This window comes from Pistacia vera, unplaced genomic scaffold (assembly GCF_008641045.1).
Source record: "Pistacia vera cultivar Batoury unplaced genomic scaffold, PisVer_v2 Contig344, whole genome shotgun sequence".
Lineage (NCBI taxonomy): Eukaryota > Viridiplantae > Streptophyta > Magnoliopsida > Sapindales > Anacardiaceae > Pistacia > Pistacia vera.
The window spans coordinates 86,449-105,296 of record NW_022196162.1 but is presented as its reverse complement, the minus strand read 5'-3'; the positions used below and the strand labels follow the sequence as shown (position 1 = coordinate 105,296).

Here is an 18,848-nt window from a genome sequence, read left to right as displayed (position 1 = left end):
TATTTCGAGATATGGCCATTATAAAGTGTAAGGGGTGATGTCATTGAAGAGAAATGAGGGTAGAATAGTCATAAAGTTGATTGATATGGTTAAATGGCGTAAATGGTAACCAAGGGTATAATGGTCTTTTCATACAAATCCATATGAAATACGTATCCATAAAAGCGCACCAAGGGTAAATTAGTCATTTACCTAATGAGATTGCTTAATTGTTAAGTGTTTTAAAGAAGTCAAATGGCATTAAATGAGTGCTAATTATTATGTTGTGGCAGAAATGAACAAAACGCCCTTATATGAAAAAATTATGCCAAATGACCCTTATATCTAACTTTTATTGACCAATCACATTAGAGTAATAATGGAATAAATATTTACAAGGTTTTAAGAGAGAGTAGTCGACCTTGTACAGCCCAAATGTATCATCTTCTTCTTCCTCTCTCAAATCCACCATAAAAGCCACTAATCCAAGCATTTCATTCTCAAATTTTCTTAGGATTTCAAGTTGATTTTCAAAGGAGATCACCATCCACACCTAAAGAACTTCAATTTTAGGGTTTAAGGTGAGTTTCAAAACCCTAGTTTTTCTGATCTTTTAGTTAAAAGAGAAATTCATAAGTGGCTATGTGTGTAAGGTAGAAAGGGTGAACCTTTGGAGCTAAGGAGGAGTGTCTTTGTGCTTTGAATACTAAGGTAAGGAAAAAAAATCTCCCTTATGACTACAATTGATAACACCTAGGGTTTATGAAACTTAGATTTATTTATGTTAATATGAGTGTGAGGCTATGTTTTGGTTATGGATTGTTTAAATGGGTGTGTTGATTGGTGTATGTGTGCATATGGAGGATGATTATGCCAATTAAGAGATTTGTAGTTGGACGATGTTTTGGCACTTTTTGGTTCTATAAAAAGGGAGGTTTTTATGGCCTTTTATACTAAGAATGATATGGCAAATGATGTGAATGTGCAAATGAAGGTGACATGGTTAAAATGAATAGAATTCGGATTTGACTTTTTAGGACTTATACTGTACATGCTTCACTGAATCGGTCATAACTGAAGTTATAGAAGTCCGATTGAGTTGATTCTTGAAGTGTTAAAAAGTGGAGAAATAGACCTAAAACTTTTATAGCCAAAAATCAATTCGAATTGAAAGATAAGGGAAAAATTACTTGAAAAGTGACGAACTATATGGCATCCACCTTCTTAATGGAAACTCCCATTTGTTTTTAATTCTAATAAACCCCTGAATAATCTTACAACAGAAATTCCTTGTATTGTATGAGAAATAGAATGAATTAAGTTAAGAAGTGTACTAGGAGAATATAGTATGATTGAGCATGGGAGATGTTAGTCCATATGTTTGCATTCATAATGGTAATGCATATAGCTTATTTAGTTGTCTTATGAAAAAATTTATGAAATGTTAAAGAATGAATTACATGAGTCTCTTGAGGTATAAACCAAGATCAGAGGAATGGAATTCTTATGGAAACCATGAGTCCTTTGAGGTGACGACCAAGAACAAGGTAATGGTTTAAATGAATCCGATCGGATAACAAAGACTAATGAAACCATCAAGTATAAAGACAAAAGAAATAAGCATGTCATGTACATGAATATTTCATAAGTCATATATATTCTATGTTATAGTATGTATGTTCTATGTTATAGTATGTATGGTTATGTTATGACTTATGTTTATGACAAAAGTCCAAAGTGTATGATATGTTTTATGAACTTGTTATGTCAAAGAATGAAGGTCATGTTTTGTAGGTAGGTAAGGTCCTAAGTATTATATACTTGTATAATGAACCTTAATAGTTTATAAATGGCCATATTTCCTTACTGAGCGATTAGCGCTCACCCCACGAAATGTTTTAAAATGTTTTGCAGGTAAGGATTAAGGCATAAAGTTGGGAGAGGATTCTGAGGGACGCTATGAGCATAAAGGGATGTTTCAATGATGACTGTTGAATGGTTTTGCTAGTTGTTAGTGTAGTAATTATGTTCATATTTCATATTGCAACAAATCTGTCCATGTTCTATAATGGAGTAAATATGTTGTGTTAATAAAGGAAATCAAATTGCTAGTAAATTTTGTAAAAGTGTGTATGTTTTAGTAAGTATTACTATGAATTTCATAATTTACTCTAAGAAAGGAAACTATATTTTTTGACTCATACAATAAACTTAATTAAGCAAATATATATATATGCTTTTAAACTACCAAGCTTATTCTTTAAATAGGATTTTAAAATAAACTTCTTTCCTAGGCATGCGTTTTCTAGGTTCTCAATGGCCAAGGGATACTTAGGAAATACCTGGCTAGGGAGGGGTTTTACATAGCCTTTCTTTTTTTTTAATTTTTTAATTATGATTTTAAGAAAAATTTTTAAGTAAAAGGAATAAACAATTTTAGCACGCACTTTTAGATGTTTAAAAGGTAACAACAAATATTCTTTTGACTTGAGCATTCCAATATTAAAAAAACTATTTATAATTATTGGATTAAAATCTTTTGAACTTAAATATTTGTATGTTATCGAAGTACAATTAAACAAATGATAAATAATTTAATAATTTTCTCAACAGTAAATATAATCCTTATTGCAATAACTATATTTTCCTAGCTCACATATTTTAAAATGTTCCCATATATATACTTTGGGTTGCATCATTGATTAGGCTATTTGAAGTTGAAAAATTTTCATCTTCCATTTAAAAAATATAGATTAAAATATAATTTAAAGCTAAAAATCAAGTAAATACTTATAACATGAATTTTCATAAGCTACATTGCCATGAAATTGTTAAATAACCGCTTCAATAGTTGACAGATCAAACGCAAGCGGTGACTAGAGTAATAATAATAGTGTCCATCATGTGTTTGATAAATATTGCCATAATAATAAGATTCTAATACCAAAACATGCATATGAAATAGACAACTTACTATTAATATGGATTTGTCTAACTAAAATAAAAGCTACACGTATCTTTTTGAGTCAGTGGTCCTCACACGCTATACAATATAAATAATTTGGAAAGTTATACCAAACAATGCCTCATTGTTGGAGACAATTTGGCACATCACATACCATTTGGTGCTACTCTGTTTTGAGTATGTTGTGATGTGGCACTTGATGACACTCGTAGAAGTCAAATTTGTAGTATGACTGGTTAATGTAAATTGTTAAGACTTGAGGGGCAGTTCAATCTATTTGCTATCTTCGAATGACCTAATCTATTTTTAGGTCTTGTGCGCAGCCCACTTCTCTGGATTCTCTCTTGGTTAACAGAGAGAGAAATCAATTAGAGGTGCTGTGCTGGAAATCCGAGGTTCGTCCATGGAATCAACGGTGATGGTAGGTGTGAGCTGTCCTTATTGTTTAGTCTTTCTTTTGCTTTATAAATTGATACTGATTTCTGTCTATTTTGTGGTGGTATGAGTGGTGAGAGCATCTGGGTATACGGGTGTAAAATCAGAGGGTTTTGTATCGGGTTTGTGCCTGTGTAAAGGGGTGAGCCGATTCTTCTGTAAGGTTTCTCAAACTCATAGTGAAACTTTCTTTTTCTTGCTCTGAAGAGTGGATGTAGGTAATCGTTAAGATTACCGAACCACTATAAATCTGGTGTCATCTCTCTCTCCCTTTTCTCTTCTTTTATATTTTGCTTAATCGTTATTACTGCACTCAATATTGGTGGTTGCTGCATTTTTGGTTACTGCATGTTTGTACTATTTTTGGATTACATTTTATAACAGAGTACATCATTGTTTTTGTGTTGTGCAACAGATTTTCAGAAAGATAATTCTTAGGGTTTCTTAGTTGTTCAAGTGATTCAAGGTTTTTTATTAACCCAAAAACCAAATCGATTTAATCAATTCTTAAACCTTTAAATTGATCAGTTTAGATATAGCATACATAATCAAACCAATCAGGTCTAATCGTTTGGTTCAGCTATGTGGGTATTAATTCAGTGGCGAACCCAGGATTTTTTGCGAGGAGAGGCCTTCGTGGCTCCGCCATTGTTTGTCAAACAACTAGTGAAAATTTAAAAAAAAATCAACAAACTTTAAGTAAAAGAAATAATATAATATCAATAATTTGAAAGAAAATAATACAACAACACAATACATTACCACTTGAATAAATTTATAAGAAACAAAACCTTGAGTAAATTATGTTAAAAATAACAAGGAAACACAAAAAAAATTTTACGTGGAAAAACCTTTTCAATTAAAGAGAGTAAAAGACCACGGGAATCTAACGATCTACTTAAATCCAATATAATTAAAAGAGTTTACAACAATCATAATCCACCAAAAATGTTCTAAAAAAATTTCTTATTTCTCCTCTTTTTTTTTTTTTTTCTTTTAATTTTTTTTTTCAAAGATTGTAATATAAATTTTTATGATTTTGATCACCTAGCCTAAACTAAAGTCAATTAAAACTTAAATTAAGTCAACGTTGCATTGATTTTTAATATGAATTAATAAAAAAATGGAAAATTTTCTTAGTATAAACATAGATAATAACTCAAATTTCTTTAATAATTTTGAGCAGTTAAACGGTGACGTTTGAAATATAGGAAAGTGGTGGGTGAAGGGCGAAGAATAACGTTCAGTAAAATATAGTTAAGGTTTAATTTAAGAAAGCAGGAACATTCTTAAACACAAAACACAAAACAAACTCATAAGATCCATGTCTTTTTCCATCAAATTAGAATAAAAAACCTCCAAAAATAAGCATGATTCAACCATAAAATAAGCTAAAATGAAATGAGCAATACACATACCTAAAATTGAGAAAACGGAAAATGAAGTTAATTGTGACACCTTAATGAGTGAAAGTTTCAACAATTTCAATCTTCAAAAGTTTTAAGAACGAATAACATGAAGAAAGTGAAAGAGAGAATGAAAGAATAAAGAATTTTAGAGATAAAATCATAAAAAAACATATGGACGTAAAAAAGAGTGGAGAGGGTTTTAAAACTTTTAATATGATATAGGTGTGGAATATATATATTAATAACAAGTTTTTTATGAGTTTGGATATATGTATAATATTTCTTATTTTTAAAAAAATTAAAATAAGTCTAGATATATATTTATTAATAGAATTTTTGTATGGGACTATATAAATAATTTTTTTTTTTTAAATGTGAGGGTAGGCCCGGGCTGGGTCCGCCGTCGGGTACTTATGCCCACCCCAACTTTCAATAATTCTTTAAGGGTTGTTTTAACGTGTCCCTTGGGCACAGATTAAGGACAATAGAAGACAAAATATTTATTTATTTTTATGTATATTAGAAATTGACAAATTATAATTAAACAAATTGAAAATTCAAGTGAATAATCCGTCTCATATTCTAGAAATTTGAATATTTTATTTACAACTTTAAAGTTCCAAAATAATGACTATTACACAATAAATGTGTAAAGCTTTCCTAAAATTGTCAAAGGGTAAAATAGATAACTTGCTATTCAAATATTAATTTTTAATAATTAAAGTTAAATGACAGAAAAGGTTTCTGTGACTTTTCAATTAAAATTCCTAATATTAAAAGTTCATATCTATAAAATTGTAGACAAAATTTTGGAGGGGTCAAAATAGGTATTTCATCTAAGATTAATACATTAAATAATAATACTTGCTTTCAAAATCAAATATATATAAAGCAATACTAGTCTTACTCACTTCTCAGTAAGGTTTAGCATAAGATTCACACATCACTCATTCTCCCCATAAATGAATAAGAGAAGTGGGTGAGAAAAGTTAGTAAGTTTAGTATTATATATATATGCTGACGTATGTGCAAACATTAATACCAAACAAATATCTTCTTTTATTATTATTATTATTATTTTTTTAAATATAATTGAAGTACATCACTATCATGAATTTTGGTGCTTTATTGGGAGAATATCATACGCTATCCTTAAGGTTTCTCCATTATTATTTGGATGATAATTTTTATATTTGTATCAAATAGACCCTTAAAGTTTGACTTGTATCATGGATACCCTTTTGCACTATCAAGTGGACCTTAGAGTTTAAAACTTTTATCTCAAATACCCCTTTATCCTAACTCTATTACATTGTTGTTCGATATATAAAACATTTTCTTATAAAACATAAGTTACCATTTACCCCAACACTTTCTTATAAGACCAAAGTTATCATCTTGCTCATATACCACAAATAGCAGCATAACAAAGTTAGGGCAAAAGGGTGTCCATGTTTACAATTTCAAACTTTGAGGGTCCATTTGATAAAAAAAATGCAAAAATTATCATCCCAGTGATAAATTTGAAAATTTTAAGGACAGTCTAAATATTTTCCTATACTTTATTTGCTTGAAAAATCACTAAATTAGAAAATGTTAAAGAGCCATATTTTTCACTTTTGACAATTGATTTCTTTTAGGCATTAGAGATTTTAATTATCTCAAGTATAAATAGAATAATGAATTTTAGAATTTTTATATAGAACAAATTCGCAAATTTAGGATGCACTTTAAGATGTTAAATAAATAAATAATATATAAATATTATTTTGACATAAACTATAGGATATCAAATTAAAAATTTTGTTATCGGGTCAAATGTCTTTTAACTTATTAAATTTGGGACTTCAAAACATAACTTAAACTTCAAAGTAAAGATTAATGTTCTTTTAATTTTTACTAATTATCATTTTAAGTTTTTTTTTTTTTTTTTTGAGTAAAAGGAATTAATAATTTTAGCACGCACTTTTAGATGTTTAAAAATAACAACAAATATTTTATTGACTTAAGCATTCCGATATTAAAATAAAGAGTAAACGACTTTTTTATTGTTTGAGACTAAAGTGTTAGTCACCAAAACGTTAAGACCAGAATAGAAGAAATCCTTAAGGTTAGGGACAAAAATGTTAAAACCTCTTTTAGACAGATGACTGCAATTCAATGGATTCGCGATCTTGTATAAACTTAATCCAAGTTGAATGTCATATATCCCTTCAAATATGGAAAAAGGATTTTTTTAAATTATATAATGAATGTTTAATAATTTTTTATACTAGCTTTTGAAAATGCTACAGTAAGTTTGAGCTGGAAGGCGATAGTGGAATGTAGAAAGACTATATTACCCTTTATGCATTCTAGAAGCAGTTAACAATTTTTTTCCCCTGGGGTATGATTTGACTAAAAAATATCTCACTGAAGTATTTAAAATGACAAAGGTCCTCCTACCCTTAAATTTTCCGTGTTAAAAAAGATGATAAAAGGGTAATTTTGTAAATATACATTAACTTCTAATTGTGTACGATCTAACGGTTCACTCAAATTTTACCACCGATAGGGGAAATTTTGTTATTTTAAAAAACTGAAGAACAATTTTGTTATGGAATCATATCTCAGGGTTTCCATTTTTATCTCTTCTAGAAAGCAGAAACCATAAACGGAGGAAAAAAGAAAGAAGAAGGAGAATGGCTTAATTTACACTGAAGCATACGCAAAAGATAAAAAGAAGAGAAGGCCCAGTTGAATTGTATTATTTGATAGAAGGCTCTAGAATCCTCTTCCAACATTTAAAATATGCAATTATGGAAAGATTGGCAAAATGAATCTTTGACAACCAAATAACATGCCAAAGCGTGTCAAAATTAATTATTTTCTGTTCATATTCGTTTCTTGACCTTCAACACCAACTACGCCAACTATAAATCTTGGGTGGGTCTTTTGAACTTCTCTCTATATCGTAAAACCATTCTGTCTTTTAAAGTTTGATCATTTGAGAAGTTGAGTAATTAAGAAGACATGGAGAATAGCGGAGAAAGTAGAAAAAGAATGGTGGTGATTGGTGGAGGCTTGGCTGGTTCACTCGTTGCTAAAACTCTTCAATACTCTGCTGATGTTACCCTCATTGACCCGTGAGTTTTTTCTCTTTTCGTTTCTTTTTAATTTCTCATTGTTCTGTTTTTGAATGATGAAATGGTTGAGTTTAAGTTGTTATGAAGAGAGGGATGAGATCAAATGGAACCCATTTCATAAATTGGAAAAATCACCCCAGTTTACACTGTTTTATTGAGATTTGAAATGTTAGCTGATTGAGTTAGGTTTCAACTATTAAGTTCTTTGAAAGATTAAAAGATAAGTTGATGTTTGAAATTTCAGTTTTAAGAATTAAGTCACAAGCGTTGGGAGTCTGGGAGTATCAAAGGAATGATCTAATTCAATTTGAAAAAGAAAATATTAACGAATAATTGAGAGGTTAACGTTAATCCATTTATGCATGAATATGATTCTACTTTTAGGATAATTTTCTACTATGTTAGACCCATCAGGTGCAACACAGTGTTACAAACATAAATATTTTATAGTAAAACAAATCGATTCTGATTCTGTTATGCTGGAAAATGTTTAAATTTATTATTTTGTTATATTGATGTGATATCATGAGTGTAAGATCTTGGAGTATCCATTTATGGTCAAAGTAACCAGATCCTATGCTTTTTGGAGATGGAAAGTATATAGGAATACCAGCACACTGAAGCTAGAAGTAATTAAGAAAATAGTAAGAGTGGTTGCAAGGTCTTGCATGTCAGTCTTTGTTACAAAGTTCTTATATATGCTAATAATTGTGCTGCGATTGATTGATGATTGTAATCTTTTCCACTGAGAAGTGAAGAATTGTTAAGTAATAGACATTTAAGGAATCATATAACAATTCTGGTAAAGATGGGTTGAAGGTGGAGAGCTGACTGGGGAACGTTGACTGATTGATAATTGTAGTTCTTTGTGTGTGGGATTGGTAGAGGGCAGACTCCATACAGGTAGAGAGAGAGTGCATTATAGAGTCTCAGTTCTTGCAGTAGTTATATGGTTACTAGGTTATTTATCTATGTGTAATTATTTATTGCTAATCAATGGTCCAGCTATATTACCACATCCAAATATCCAACAGTAAGACACTTCATAGTCTGCATTGATTTATCATGATCAATGCTACTCTTCTAACAACTAAAGTCATTCTTTTTACCATGATTGAGTGTAGTACCGGGATTATCTTATGATCTCTTTATGCTTCATTTTTCACATTTAACTGAAGTGTGTTTGGTAAATCCAGAAGTAGTAAGCCAAAGAAGGAGATAGCTATCATGGATAATTTTTTATATTTAATTGCTATGATCTTTGACTCTAAGAATAAAATTAAATTTGAAACAGGAAAGAGTATTTTGAGATAACATGGGCAAATTTGAGGACAATGGTGGAACCGTCATTTGGAGAAAGAACAGTGATTAACCATAGAGATTACCTCATCAATGGACGTATTATCACATCTACTGCAACCAATATCACTGAAAATGAAGTTGTGACTGCAGATGGTCATTTTATTCCTTATGATTATCTTGTCATTGCCACTGGCCATGTGGAGCATGTTCCCAAAACAAGGACCGAGAGACTTAATCACTACCAAAAAGGTATGGCCATTGTGTTAGAATTCAGCTTTAGGCAATTCAAAACTATGATCATCTTTTTTATCATTAATGTTTAAAAAGACTTTGAATTTTATTCTGTGAGAATCCAGTTTCGCGATATACTAGTATAATATTCCTTCTGCTAAAGTTAACTCTGTTTTCTTTGCCCTGGCAGAGAATCAACAGATTAAATCTGCCAAGTCAATTTTGATTGTTGGAGGAGGTCCCTCTGGTGTGGAGCTTGCTGGAGAAATAGCTGTTGATTACCCGGATAAGAAGGTTACTCTAGTGCATAAGGGGTCAAGGTTGCTGGAATTTATTGGACCTAAAGCTGCTGATAAGGCACTAAATTGGCTGAGATCACATAGAGTTGAAGTGAAATTGGGACAATCAGTCGATCTGAATGATTTTTCAGATGAAGGCACATATGTAACATCAGCAGGAGAAACTATCCAAGCAGATTGCCATTTCCTGTGCATAGGGATACCACTAGGCTCATCATGGCTTAGGGAGACTGTATTGAAGGATAACTTGGATAATCGTGGAAGGTTGATGGTTGATGAAAATTTAAGAGTCAAGGGTCACAAGAACATATTCACAATTGGAGATATTACTGATATTCCTGTAAGTCCTAACCTGTCTTATTTTGAATCCTGCTAGTGTTTATTTAGTTACTTAGTTGTGTTATTTTCCTCAAATCTAGCTCAATTAAGCACAAACCAATGCTTTTGTTTCAAAACAGTTGGATAATGCCAACATTAATGTAGGAGAGGATGTTTTGAATATTTTTAGAATTTTTATTGCTATTCTACTCTCCTCGCCTGTTTGAGTTGAAAGGCCTAATTTTGGCTGGAATAGTGTCTGATGTATCTGTTCTTTAATAATATGAATTAATATAAACTTAAAGTAGTGTATATACATGAACTGGTTCCAGGTCTTTCTCTTGGGAGTGCTTAATTGACATTTTGATTGTTATTATCATATAAGAAAATTGGTGTTATGCATAAACTGTATTTCTTTATATTAATTAGTTTGGAAACGAGTAATAGAGCGCCTTGATAAACATTTTGATGCTTTGAGAATAGAAAATCTTATCTGTATTATCTCTTGGAAAACCTTATTGCAGGAAGCAAAACAAGGGTATTTGGCGCAAAAGCATGCTTTAGTGACTGCTAAGAACATTAAGCTATTGATGGATGCACAAAAAGAAAGCAAACTGGCAACATATCATCCTGGATCCGCAATTGCAATTGTTTCACTGGGGAGGAAAGAAGCAGTGGCACAATTTCCATTTGTGACGATTAGCGGCTGTATTCCAGGTATGATCAAATCCAAAGATTTGTTTGTGACTAAAACAAGGAAGGACCGGGGCTTAGATGCTGGTAATGCAAGTTCGAATAATAAGTGCAATTAGTTTGACAACATAATACTCTTATTTTTTCTTTGTGAGAGTTGCCCCACCAATCCTTTGATATAATGTATTGTCGAAGGCTCATTTCTTTGTATTTCTGCTGTGAGAGTTGCTGTACCATTACTATGATCATGTATTTTTGAGGTTTCTTTGTTTTTATTTTTATTTTTTAAATGTCAATGTTTTGATTAGATTGGAAAATTTATTTGTTTGTTTACAATTGGATATATTTTTATTCTGTTTATATCTTATTATATTCTTTGTATATTCAGATTGATGCATGTAAAATTTTTAAGAGGGAAGGTTAATGTCTATTATCAGCATCAGGTCCGTTTAACATAATATCTGCTAAAAAATAGGAGCCCTTTAATTAGTGAGAAACTCATCTGGGTTGAAATATTATTTCAACTAAAATTCTAAGAGAAGGACAAATACTTTTCAACATCTGCATCGTATGGTTTTATGGATATGGATATTGTTAGGGCCAAAAATCGTCCTCGGTCGAAATAGAAAAGCAGGATCATTTGTGAAGAGAAGATCAGACCTAAATCCCAAAGAGGCCTAAGCCAGATTAGTCCTATTCGATACGAGATATGGCCTGCCCAAACCATCTGGGCATGGGCCTCCCAGTTCCAGTTCACTTCTTGGGCCTATAGGCGAGTTTCGAGCCCACGGCCCACTGATCATATTCCTGTTCCTGATCAATCTCCTACTTGAAGTCATTTTCTTGTTCTTGATCAATCTCTTGCTCAAAGTCATTTTCCTGTTCAGAACATTTTCCTATTCGAAGTTACTTTCCTGATCAGAATCACTTTTCTATTCGGACACTGGTAAGCTAGCTTACCACGGCCCTAATTTTTTTAGGGTTTGCATCAGAGTCACATTAGGACTCCTACTCCCACCAGGATTGGGAGATCAGACAGTCACTATATAAACAGAGGTTAGCCCTCCCACACTGGACAGACGACATTATACCTTCACACTCGAAGCTCCTACTTGAGAGTTTTACATCACTGCCATAGTCACAGTCTCCGACTAGACTTCCGGTAATCTCTACTCCCTAGCCTTCACTATATTAGCCTCTCTCAGCCTTGCTGACTTGAGCGTCAGAGTGCCTACGGCAAACACCACCCCGGTATTTCTCGTTCGCTTCACGTGTGTGTTTCTCTACGTGTGCAGGTGTAGGGGATCGCTAGTGGCCTCAACCTCACGGGATCAAACCCCCCTTCCGTACAGGTAGATTTTTACGTCTATAGTTTGGCGCCCACTGTGGGGCCTCTAGCAACATTCAGCTTGACGAACCTTGCTACATAGAGGAATTTTCCATGGCTGACCCTTCGGACAACGCTAACTTCGGCCTCGAGGCCAGACTGGAGGCTTTGACCGCTCTCGTACAACAAAATTCAGACAAGATGGCCGCACTGGAAGCCGAGAACAATGCAATCCGGACCGAAAACGTGTCCATTAGGGTTGAAAACCAGTCTCTAAGAGAGAGGGTGAGTCAATTCTATGATCTCCAGTTCTTGCCCAACCAAGTACCCCCCAATCGGTTCCGCGCCCCTATCCCATCCATGCAACCTCTCTCCACACCAGAGCATCGGCCCTCGGTCTCCGGTAAAGGGCCGCGTCCATTTAAGTGCACTAGCACTCGACGACTCCGTGTGACTAATGAGACAAAGATATGCCACGAACACCATCCAGCGATCCATCCTAGCCTTTTGATCAAGACAATCCAGTAACAGAAAGCTCGATCCGCAAGACCACTCATCCTTATCATCCTGCCTCACTTCCATCCCACCACACAACACAACCCCCTTCGGCTGGTTCACCCTCGCAGGTTGAACGGCCAAACCAAACCAACTCCAACACTTGAGCTCATCCTCCTGACGGACCGAGCGACTACCAACGACTCCCCTGACCTTCATGTAGGCGGAATAATAGAACAGTGACAATGGGAGTCATCCAACGGAAGGAATGAACGAAGATCCATGCTACCAAGGAATGCATGACGGAATGATCCATCAGACTGCCCCACGAGGGGTGACCCACGAAATGTGTCGAGAACAATGCAATAGCAAACCCAGTAAGACGGTATGACCCGGTAGTATCCTCCTCTCCTATGGAACAAGTACTGGCTAGGGTGACCGACGTCGAGGCAGTGATGAGACCATTCCAGGAATGCCGGTCCCAACCAAGAAGAGCAGGCCCCACTGTTGTACTGATTCACCCTTTTGTGATGAGATCGCCCTAGCCGACATGCCTTAGAAATTCCACCTCCCCAACATGAAACCGTACGATGGTACCACACCACCGATGACCACATAGCCTCGTACAAGCAGCGGATGTTCACAGTCTCAATACCCCGATCACTTAGGGAACTTGCATGTGCAAGAGTTTCGATTCTAGTTTATTCGGTCCGACACTCCAATGGTACACGAACCTCCTAACGGATCCATGCCTCATTTGCCTAGCTTACCGCACCCTTCGTGGAACAGTTCGCAGCGGCAAGAAACTAAGAAACGGTCGGCCGACCTATACCGAATATACCAGAATTGCAAGCCACTGAGAGAATATGTTACAATTCAACAAAGAAAGATCTATATCCCATCGTGTAGCCCCGAGCAACTGTGGACGCTTTTGAAAAGGCCTCCTCCCGGATGGAGAACTGAAAAGAACTTACGAAGCTGGGTTGCACCACATGGAAAACGCTCTAGCCCGGGCATGATCCAAATAAGATGAGAAGAAGACAGATTAATCGAGCGCTCATTCCAGTATGAGTCAAGGCAGAATGACCGGAAGCCAGAGCGCAGACCGGTACCAACCCTTGTCACGTAATACGGGCTGAGTTAAAAGCATAATCGCTAGCCCGCGAGAAACGATATTAGGCATTTGGATCGAACCACCACAAATACCGAGTACAACCTCAACGTCGAACCAACGCAGGTCGTAGCAATAATGAAAGGAATGGGATCCACCGTCAAGTGGCCTGGCAAGCTCACCCCCGAGGCAAAGACGTCAACAATAGTTCGATGCCATTCACCTCAACGCTACTACTTCTAGGTGAACTTTGTCTATTTTTTTTTTTTTTTCGTTTTTCGTTTTTTTTCATTTAAAAAGGATGAGTTGGCCTATCCACCTCCTCTTGACAGTCGACCTCATGCCAAAATATTTAATGAAGTACTATTCAGAAGTTTTCGTCTCCAAATCAACCCTGGTCGATAATTATGTACACCTTCGAATCGACCCTGCTCGTTCACGATACACCTTCAAATCGACCCTGCCTGATACCCGTACTTACACATCCCTCCAATCGACCCTGCTCTTCACAATGACACCTTCAGATCGGCCCCCCGATAAACGTACGTACACCTTCGAATCGACCCTCCTTGTCATATTACACCATAGATCGCCCTGCCCGATCCTCGTACTGACATTTCTGGATCGCCCTGCCCGATTCACGATTTACACTTTTCAATCGGCCTCACTCGGTCTCGAAACTCAGCACGGCTTATGATTCACACCACCCAGTCGGCCCGATCTGACCCAAGAACTGCACTCCAGTTTGACTCTTTCACCAGGGGACTATACACTCGGTCGGCCAAACCGAATGAATGGTCCTTACACTTTTGACAAAAAAGCACCAACTTAGCCCAACATAAAGCCTACATACCTTAGCCACTGGGCCACTCCAAAGTAACATACTGACAAAGTGCACCTACAAGTAAAAAACACGAACAGTTTATTCATCCACAAACAACCACCAAGAGTCAAAATATTGAAATGTAATATATAGCATCAAACGGCCCAGTTCAGAATACAAAAAATGGCACACACGCCAGGCAAAAGGGCATCGTAGGCCCCAAAGTACATAACAAGAAAAACGCTAAGTATCCTCAGCATGAGCCTCATCCCTATCGCCGAATCGGTCGCCATGTCCGCACCGCCAGTGCTCGCCAGCAGCTTGATCGCTCACAACCACAACACCCGATGGACGCGGCTGGCTGAGGTCAAGCATCTGCTCCTCGTCCTGCCCCCTCAGATCAGCATGGAGATCACTGCTCCCTGAGAGACTCGACTTCTGCGGTTCTCTCGGCTAACTCACGCCTCAATCTCTCGACCTCACACTCACTATCCCTGAGCCGCTGCTGACTCTCCTGCTCACTTCCGGATGTTGCCTCCCTCTGAGCAAGCTAGTATTGGCCTTGGATACATCTTGTATCCGTTTCTCCTGCTCCACATAGACTTCCTCAGATGAAGACTGCTAGTGAGTACCTGCCACAACAACATTGCCATCAGAACAAATTCAAAACAGAAAAACTGAATAATACTATCATACCTGAACGGCGCGGATACCCTCAATCAGCGGTAGCAACTGCACCCATCTGGTTCAGACGTGCCTCGTCCGCCGGGAACAAGAAAGAGTCGGCTAGCTTCCTCATAGAAGTTGCATCGGAATAAGTCGATGCAGTAGCCAGAACCGTGAATGTATCGTCCCAGCCTCCTCATCCACAGCTGTACATGGGACCCCGAACCCGGTTGCAGGCTGCGTACTCGGCGGTATTGCCACAACGTCTTTCGCCCTCACGTCCGCCCTGGCCAGCGACTCCCTCCTCCCCTCTCTCTCGACGCCGGGCGATGGACTTGCTCGCACTCGGGACGCTCAACTTCTTCATCTTGACTCTGCAAGTGCAACTCTCCAATGGTTAGTGGGTTCAGCCCGGACTCACCAAATTGACACGTTACATATCGACTCATGAACTCCCAAGTCTGCTTCAACGAGGGGAAGGTAGTCACTCGGATCGCCTCTACACCGGCCCAAAGAGTGCTGGTCCTCAAGTTTGACTCCGCTAGCACCATCGCCAGTCCCTCCGCTCCGACGGAATGGCTAACACCTTCTGGGTCGCAACATCCACCGTCCCCGCTTTGCCCACCCGATTATACTCAAGCTCTGCAAACAAAAACACAATCAAGATTTAGTAATCAAAGCATAAAGGAAACATTAAGTTCTTATCAGTAGCTCCGAACCCGCAAGGATCTCGCCCTGTCCTCTCTCTCCAAAAACACTCTTGACCCCTCAGAAGAAGTAGCGGTCTTTCCAGTTCTCATCACTGGACCTAGTTCGGTCACCAGGTGAGACCGATCATGCCTCAAGTTCAACAAGTATCGACCTTTCTCTTATCATCTCCTTCAGAAGTACAGTACAGCAGCTCGGTGCAACTTGAACCTCACTTGGTTCCGAACACACAGTCCTTTAGGCCTCAGCAATCTCCAAGCATTCGCATAAGCTGGGACGGGGCAATCAGAAGTGGTTTAGCCCCTCCCAGACTAGGCGAGGGATAGATAGCCTCAACCCATCATGGAACCACTTTTCGTAAACACTAATCCAACCTTGTACTCCCAGTCGACCTGTTCGTACGCACCGCGGTACCGGATATCAATCGAACTAGGGATGATCACAGTTCGATGTGCCACACGTCACTATCCTTCAAACCGGGGTAATCTCTAGTCAGTATCCCACTGCCTTGTTGCTCGGCTCTTCCTCAGAGCTATTACCGGATGAAGATGGACTACCGGCCCCATCCGAGTCTTCCCCACTTCTCCTATGCCTACCCGAGCCACTCAGCCTAGCCTCACTCGGCCCTGAGCGGTTACACTGACTCCAATCGTACGCCCACCGGAACGCCCGCCTTAAGCTCATCACTATAGTCGGGGCATGCTCGTACTCATCCCCTGGGTCCACCGCAATCCGCTCGAACTAGCCGATGCAGATCTAACATGCTGCTCATCGCCCAACCTGACAGATAGACCCAAGCCTTGCTCCTAACTGCCAAATGCTAAGTATCAAGCAACCACGACCCAAGATACCAACCGAACAGATCGGAAGCAGAGTTATCACTCGCCCTCAATATCGATCGACCTACCCGAAACAAGTTCTCCCAAACCTTGGTCGACCCTCCCAACCGATCGACCCATTTAGATCCAAACTTTCCTCCGCTCGCCCCGGGTAACCGACTTGCCTTCAAACACTTAAGTTTATTCGTCACCGCTCACCGATTCATCAACTCGAAATCACCCTCCCGGTCGGTCTGGATGACCAACCGCCTCTTCAGTCCGCTCCACGCGCCCCCTCTCCACCCAGTCATGGACCGGACGACCTAACTCCCCACAATTACCAAGAAAGTGCCTTGTTCGGTCAGGAAGACCGATCGAACGAACCCACATTAACCTGTCTTTGCCTTCATGATCCCACCCAAACAGTCGAAGACCCACCGAAAATGGACCAATCCACCAAAAACCCACCGAAAAATCCCAATGCACACCTATTTTTGAAAAAAACAAGACCTAAACACCTCAAATCCCCCTCAAAGTTCCCGGAAACTTCAAAAAAAAAAAATTCCAATCTCTCTTCTAAAAGCTCAAAATATCTCAGCCTCTCCCAAAACCTCAGCAAGAACAAATGAACGAACAGAACAGACGAAAGGGAACAGTACTTACCGTAAGCCGCCCGAAAATCGTAGAAGGAAACCACCGCTGCCAGGAAACTGGAACGAAAACGAAAAGAGGAAAAGAAAAAGAAAGAACAAGTTGCAAAGAATGACAGAAAAAACGGCAATGGATACGAACGGTCCATTCATCAGTTTTTATAAAAGAAACCTGACAGAAACGACACGTGGCGGCTTGCTACTGCACAATGGTTGGGACGCCTCTTTGTTTTCCCGCCTCGAAAACAGGAGTCGATCCCACTGAACACGTGGCAAACATACGTGGCACCTAGGAATCGTGATGTCGTATGAGAGCTGTGCTCAATCGCCTTGTCTTCCCGTCGAGCCAGCACATAACTCCCGCCTGATCGACCAGCTTGGAACGACCCAGCCGAACTCACCATATGAAAAGGTAGGAGCCTCGCCCCTTCGTCCTTCCATAGCGGACGAACGGACGAGTCAATGGTCGAAGCTCAATATCCTTTCCACTCGATAGCCCGATCCTCTTACCGACTTAGCCCTGGACTCCTGAAGGCATTCAAAGTGCCCCATGCTTCTCCAGCCCAGAATGCCTGGCAACCGATCATCAGCTTGGAACGGCTCGATCCGAGCCCTCTTCAGAAGAACGTAGAGGGCCTCGCCCGTTCATCCTTCCGTATCGGACAATGGACAATCTTTGGTCAAGGTCCATGTATCTCATCCACTAATCGTCCATGCGTCCCGACCAAGCGAAAATTTTTAGACCAGTAAACTTCCACCTCACTCGACCCGAATGCCGACGAACACTCAGGCTCTGAATTGATGTTTCTCTAGTCGTCGGACGTATTGAAACGAGCGCGTGAACTCCGAAGCCTGCTTCTCTTATCCTTCGGCCCCTCAGACCGATCTGGCATACCACCTTGCATGATGGCATATCTCGGATCATGTACGGATACCGAACGCACCCGACCAGGAATCTACCTGCAATAATCAGTTTATCCACGCCGACAATCGTTCGTCCACGAAGAAAGACCGAGTTCGCCGATCGCTACCTACTCTCTAACTTAAGAAACTCTTAACTCAGAGAGTGGGGGACAAATTGTTAGGGCCAAAATTGTCCTCGGCCCAAATAGGAAAGCAGGATCATTTGTGAAGAGAAGACCAGGCCTAAATCCCAAAGAGGCCCAAACCAGTTAGTCCCATTCGATACGAGATACGCGTGCCCAAACCATTTGGACACGGGCCTCCCAGTTCCAGTTCACTTCCTAGGCCTATAGGTGTTCCAAGCCCACGCCCCACTGATCATATTCTTGTTCCTGATCAATCTCCTACTCGAAGTCATTTTCCTGTTCAGAACACTTTCCTATCCGGACACGGGTAAGCCAGCTTACCACGACCCTAATTCTTCTAGGGTTTGCATCGAGTCCATTAGGACTCCTACCCCACCAGGATTGGGAGACCAGACAGTCACTATATAAATAGAAGTCAGCCCTCTCACAGGGACAAACGACATTA

At 38.5% G+C, this 18,848-nt stretch overlaps 1 protein-coding gene across 1 annotated transcript; it reads left to right on the top strand.

Moving 5' to 3' along the window:
• Window positions 1-7,500: 7,500 nt before the first annotated feature.
• Window positions 7,501-10,875, top strand: LOC116138790 (apoptosis-inducing factor homolog B-like). Its single transcript, XM_031424461.1, has 4 exons — window positions 7,501-7,913; window positions 9,208-9,464; window positions 9,637-10,085; window positions 10,588-10,875. Exons 1-4 carry the CDS (start codon window positions 7,801-7,803, stop codon window positions 10,873-10,875), a joined length of 1,107 nt encoding a protein of 368 aa, XP_031280321.1. The 5' UTR covers window positions 7,501-7,800.
• Window positions 10,876-18,848: the final 7,973 nt, after the last annotated feature.